Source organism: Setaria viridis, chromosome 9 (genome assembly GCF_005286985.2).
Source record: "Setaria viridis chromosome 9, Setaria_viridis_v4.0, whole genome shotgun sequence".
NCBI lineage: Eukaryota > Viridiplantae > Streptophyta > Magnoliopsida > Poales > Poaceae > Setaria > Setaria viridis.
This window is the reverse complement of record NC_048271.2, coordinates 51,023,587-51,028,935: the sequence shown is the minus strand read 5'-3', so window position 1 is coordinate 51,028,935 and position 5,349 is coordinate 51,023,587. Positions and strand designations below refer to the sequence as shown.

Here is a 5,349-nt window from a genome sequence, read left to right as displayed (position 1 = left end):
GTCAAGTTCAGCCAGATGCGCAGAAACATATGTAATCCTCTGAAAAAAAAGCGCACAATGGCATATATGAAGGACAAATGTCCTCTCACATCTCAAAGGGGGAACAAGAGCACGACCGACGAGCGACGAGCCTGAATCCTTTTTGTTCACAGCAAGCATCCATATCTTACACCTGGTGAACCGAAGGCCACAAGCGAGATACGCGCGCCATCGCCCTCGGAAGTCAAAGGGAAAGGAGATTCAGAATCGCGCCCGAAACGCCCGGCACACCACGACCGCGTCGGAACCGCGCAGCTAGCTGCCTTTTCCCAACACACCGCCAAGACTCCGACGGCTCGATCGGCGCCTCGGCCCCGTCCGTTCAGATGGACACTGTATCTGCATGCTTGACAGCCGAACCGAAAAAGTTGGACAACCCCCCCAAAAAAAACGCGTCTTCCCCACGTCGTGCCGTGCTCCCGCAGCCCACCCTGCTATACACGCCCGCCCATCCGTCCGCTGCAAGCGCACACGCCAAGCACTTCTTCTTCTTCTTCCACTCACAGTCGTCGCAGTCCTGCACACACACCACACCACGCCACGCCCGGACAAAGCGAACGACTAGCAGGCGGGCTGCGTGAGAATCCTCTGCGTCTCACGACCGATCGCCGGGGAAGCTAGCAGCGGCGTGGACACAAGCGAATCACAGCGGGTTCGTATCGAGGGTTGCTCGTGGACATGGGAGGTTTAAGGCGGTGGCTGCCGTTTGGCGGCGGGTGCTGCTGCTGCTGTGGCAGCGGCGGAGGAGGCAGGGGCGTGGCGGATGGGCTGGTGTGGGACGTGCCCCTCAAGGCGCACGCGTCGGGGGAGTACTCCGTCGCCGTGGCGCAGGCCAACGAGGCGCTCGAGGACCAGGCGCAGGTGCTCGCCGCCCCCGGCGCCACGCTCGTCGGCGTCTACGACGGCCACGGCGGGCCCGAGGCAGCGCGCTTCGTCAACAGGCGCCTCTTCTCCCTCATCCAAGGTGACCTGCGGCTGTTTGATATCGATCCGTCAAGTCTCGTCCTCGCTCTCTTACGATTGCATTTTCGCTCCCACAGATCAAAACCTTGTCTTGTGAATTCTGACACGCATGTCGTCGTGATGATGTTTTCTGCAGATTTCGCGGCCGAGAACGGGGGCCTGTCGGCGGAGGTGATCCAGAAGGCGTTCGGCGCGACGGAGGACGAGTTCGTGGGCATGGTGCAGAAGTCATGGCCATCCCAGCCGCGGATCATGTCCGTGGGCTCCTGCTGCCTGGTGGCCGCCATCGAGGGCGGGACCCTGTACGTGGCCAACCTCGGCGACTCGCGCGCCGTGCTGGGCCGCCGCGCCGGCGGCGGCGGCAGGGGGGCGGCGAAGAAGCGGGTGGTGGCGGAGCGTCTGTCCCGCGACCACAACGTCGCCGACGAGGACGTGCGGCGGGAGGTGGCCGCGATGCACCCCGACGACTCGCACATCGTGCTCAACAGCCACGGCGTGTGGCGGATCAAGGGGATCATCCAGGTGTCCCGCTCCATCGGTGACGTCTACCTCAAGAGGCCCGACATGTGCAGGGCCAACCCGTTGCTGCAGCAGTCGCTGTGCCCGTTCCCGCTGCGCCGCCCCGTGATGAGCGCCGTGCCGTCGATCACGACGCGGCGGCTGCGCCCCGGGGAGGACCGGTTCCTCATCCTGGCATCGGACGGGCTGTGGGAGCAGCTCAGCGACGAGGCCGCCGTGGGGATCGTGGCGGGGAGCCCCAGGAAGGGCGTGGCGATGCGGCTGGTGCGCGCCGCGCAGCTGGAGGCGGCGAGGAAGAAGGAGGTCAGGTACGAGAAGATCCGGACTATCGAGAAGGGCCACCGGCGGCACTTCCACGACGACATCACCGTCGTCGTGCTGTTCCTGGACAGGTGCAGGTCCGGACCGGAGGACATCGACGGCACCTACGCGCCCGTCGACGTCTTCTCCTGCAGCCCCGCCGGCGACCACGAGGACCCGACCAGGCCCGTCCTGCGTTGAGGTTGATCTCGGATTCTCGGCTGGTGCTCCTCGTGCTATCCAGAGATTGATGAACATACTGTTCTTTCTTTTTTTGCTTGATTTAAACAAGAGGTACGCGTGAATCGAGCCGTTTCCCGTTCAAGGAGAATTTGCCTGCAAAGAAATGCTAGTATCGAATCGAACATACTGTGTCGTAAACGTACTGTAAACCTTCATCAGTTCCTTCTTTCGTTTTAAGAGAATGTGACGATCCTGCTTTCTAGTATCTGTTCTTCCCGGTGTTCTTCATAGCCGCCGCCGGCGAGCTCCTTCAGACGAGAGAGCAGCGAAGCCGTCTGTCACTCGTCAGCGGTCATGGTCGTGACGACGGGTCTGCATCGGAATATGCGCGATGTGGAAAGAGAGGCCACGATCGTGGATCGGTTCAACCGGCATTATAGCGCTTGACTCCTCAGTCAAAGAGAGTGACGGCATCGATGCCCTGACGACCAGGATCACAAAGAAACGGTGGATGAACTGATGATGGAGTTGCCCTGAATGACTGTTGGCAGTGGATTGGGCCTTGGCCGTGGATCGTTTCTACGAGGAACATGTGGCCTTTTCAGTCAACAAAGTTTCCTCCGGATTCAAACGAACGCATCTCCACCAAGAGAGACCGCTTTAATTAGTATACGCACAAGATATAAAAACAGCTTAGTGTTAACGCGTTTCGTGATCTTTGTATCTGAATATAATATATCTGAACTAGAAAAAGGCTAGGCTGTTGCGATGGAGCTATGCTGAATCGGGGAGCACTCGCATGGAGGCCCGTCGTCGACGCAAGCATCCATCGCCATCTCCACTGACCTGTTGACTCGGACCGGGTCCAGGACGGCAGCACGGAGCTTCCTTTTCCTTCCTTCCTCCTCTCGTCCTGCGTTTCTGTTTCTGTTAGCATCACGCGCGACTGATGACCTGGTGACCGGACCATCCGGCAGAAGCGTCTGTCTTTTCGCCCCCTCCCTCTTCCTGATCCGTTCTGGAACCTGGAGTCCTGGACCATCTCTGCACGCAGCAGGGCCTGATGAGCAGAAAAAAGAAATACTCCGAATGGATCCGTTGAGGTTGTTGCGACGCGTTGCTTTCGACAGAGACCCGGACAAGACAAGGACCCTGACGTGCCCCGGTTTGTTGCGTTCCTGCGCCCTCCTGCTTGGCTTCTTGCGCGGCGGTCGCCGTGCGTGTCTGCAGCCACGCCTTGGCTTGGCGTTTTCGTGGAAATTGTAGGCGACGGGTGGAAGAAAATGCTCAGAGAAGTATAGGACGGAGGAGGCTGCACCGTCTGAACGAGTCTCGTCTCGTGTAGATCGATCGGTCGCGGACAGCGTTGCTGTAGCCGACCATGCTCATAGTACTGCAAGTGCAAGTGCACTCGAGAAGCATGACCATGCCACTGGAGATCCTTTAGGGAGATACTCCCTCCGTTCCAAATTATAAGTCATTTTAAATTTTTTAAGAGTCAAATCATTTTATGTTTAACCAAAATTATAGAGAGGATCACAAAAGTTTATTGCACCGAATAGATATACTATGAAAATATATTTAATAAAGAAACTAATGGTACTTATTTGGTATCATGAATGCTAATACTTTATTATATAAATTTGATCAACCTTGAGATATTTTGTCTCTTCAAGAAAGTTAAAATGACTTATAATTTGGAACGGAGGGAGTAGATAGCTACTCCGATTCATTGGATGTGTCTTGGTTCCGTTGATCACGAGGATTTTTTTAGAACCATGAGGAATTGCTCGCGTTGCTTGGTCTTAATGGAATTCTGGATTTGATGCTTGCTAACTCACCGGTGGATGAGTAATCTACAGAAGCTCTGTCTGTTCTCGGTTTACAGCTTAGAAGATGCGAGTGAGAGTTTAACACTTTAACTCACAAAGTCAAGAAATTACGACCGTACTCAATCAAGGCAACCAAATATGGACAAACATGGCCAAACTCAGCTTATACAGGCAAACTAAACATGAGCCTCTTGCGCTAGCCTATCGAGGCTTGGACTGACCTCGCTTAGATTCTAAACCTAACTAGCTTAGCTAGAACAACCAAACACACTCATACTAGTATCTAGCTCTGTTCACTAATCACTACTCCCTGCAGAGTGCAGGCTGCAGCTTCCAAAAGGAAGCAAAGTGGTAACTGCTTATTATTGGGCCCTATCAGCAGGCCATGCATGAATTGAGCTGGGCCTAAGCCCATGCCGGGCCCATGGATAGTTTATTTCTTGCCTTCTTGGCGAAGAGCATGTCTCAAGAAGAGAGAGACGTTATGGGAACTCACCAAAGCGTATCCATGGCGGCTCTTGCCATTGGCTTCCTAAGCAGTTTGATCTGCTCGAGTAATTTGCCCAGGGTATTGTTTAATCACACTATCAAGTATATTAATGGCTTGTTGCCTGTCTATCAGATGGAATAAAGCTGCTTTCATATTCCTTTCTCCTCCTTCTTTTTCTTTGGTGGGCAGCAGACAGCATGCATGCAAATCATACTCTCTTCACTTGAAGGACCACAAGGACCACAGTGTGCATTTTTCCTTTTCGCTATGTATCACTCTTCCCTTTCTGAGTTGGAACTCCACTTTCAGAAATAAACAAGGAAAATATGGTACTACCGTACTACTGCATCACGGTTCATTGGTTAAACTGATTGCAACATCACTTATCATTGGAGTACCTATAACAAACTTGAGAAACCTGTGCAGTCCACCTACAAAAATACAGTTACTTAGTTATGGTTCAGACTTCATCAGATCAGATCAATCATGCATTATTGTTAACTTGTTCTTCAGGTCCTATAGCTAAGCTAAGATCAAAGCTTTGAACGGCTTCCATACCTTTTCATGAGCCTACTAGCATGAAGATTTAACGTTATTTAGAAACAGTTAAGCTTTGATTGGATAAAGTGTATTATTTCTTGCTAAGTCTGCAGTGAGCATATGTTCTTGCAAAAGTAAATCTAGTACGTAGTAAAAATGGTACAGTTACTAGCTGCTACGCCAAGCTAATCAGCATAATTAATTGGGTGGAATCTGACGCGCGCTGGCTACCTTCTTTAGGTAATTGCTGGTAGAAAGGTTTGGTTAAACTAGGCCTGGCTTTGTGGGGATTAACAGCCGCAACTTTAGACCTTCACCACATCGCAAATTATCACGAGTGGAAGCTGGAAATACATTAGGCTTCTGAAGATCAGCGCATGAACACAGCTTCTTCAGTCAATCAGAGACAGCGCTCCGTCGCTAATGAAAGCGACGCGTGCCGAATTTCTGTCGACCGATAACCGATTGGGCGGAACTGAAGCA

The 5,349-nt window shown here is 52.9% G+C and overlaps 1 protein-coding gene across 1 annotated transcript; it reads left to right on the top strand.

The window, feature by feature from the left end:
* Nucleotides 1–457: 457 nt before the first annotated feature.
* On the top strand, nt 458–2,269 carry LOC117836822 (probable protein phosphatase 2C 29). Its single transcript, XM_034716332.2, has 2 exons — nt 458–1,003; nt 1,139–2,269. The coding sequence occupies exons 1-2, from the start codon at nt 718–720 to the stop codon at nt 2,020–2,022; spliced, it is 1,170 nt and encodes a 389-aa protein (XP_034572223.1). The 5' UTR covers nt 458–717; the 3' UTR covers nt 2,023–2,269.
* Nucleotides 2,270–5,349: the final 3,080 nt, after the last annotated feature.

Excerpts from the sequence above, each read along its gene's own strand:
- LOC117836822 (XM_034716332.2), top strand. The coding sequence starts at position 718 with ATGGGAGGTTTAAGGCGGTGGCTGCCGTTTGGCGGCGGGTGCTGCTGC. Across the intron at positions 1,004-1,138 it reads CCTCTTCTCCCTCATCCAAG|ATTTCGCGGCCGAGAACGGG; the intron begins GTGACCTGCGGC and ends TGTTTTCTGCAG.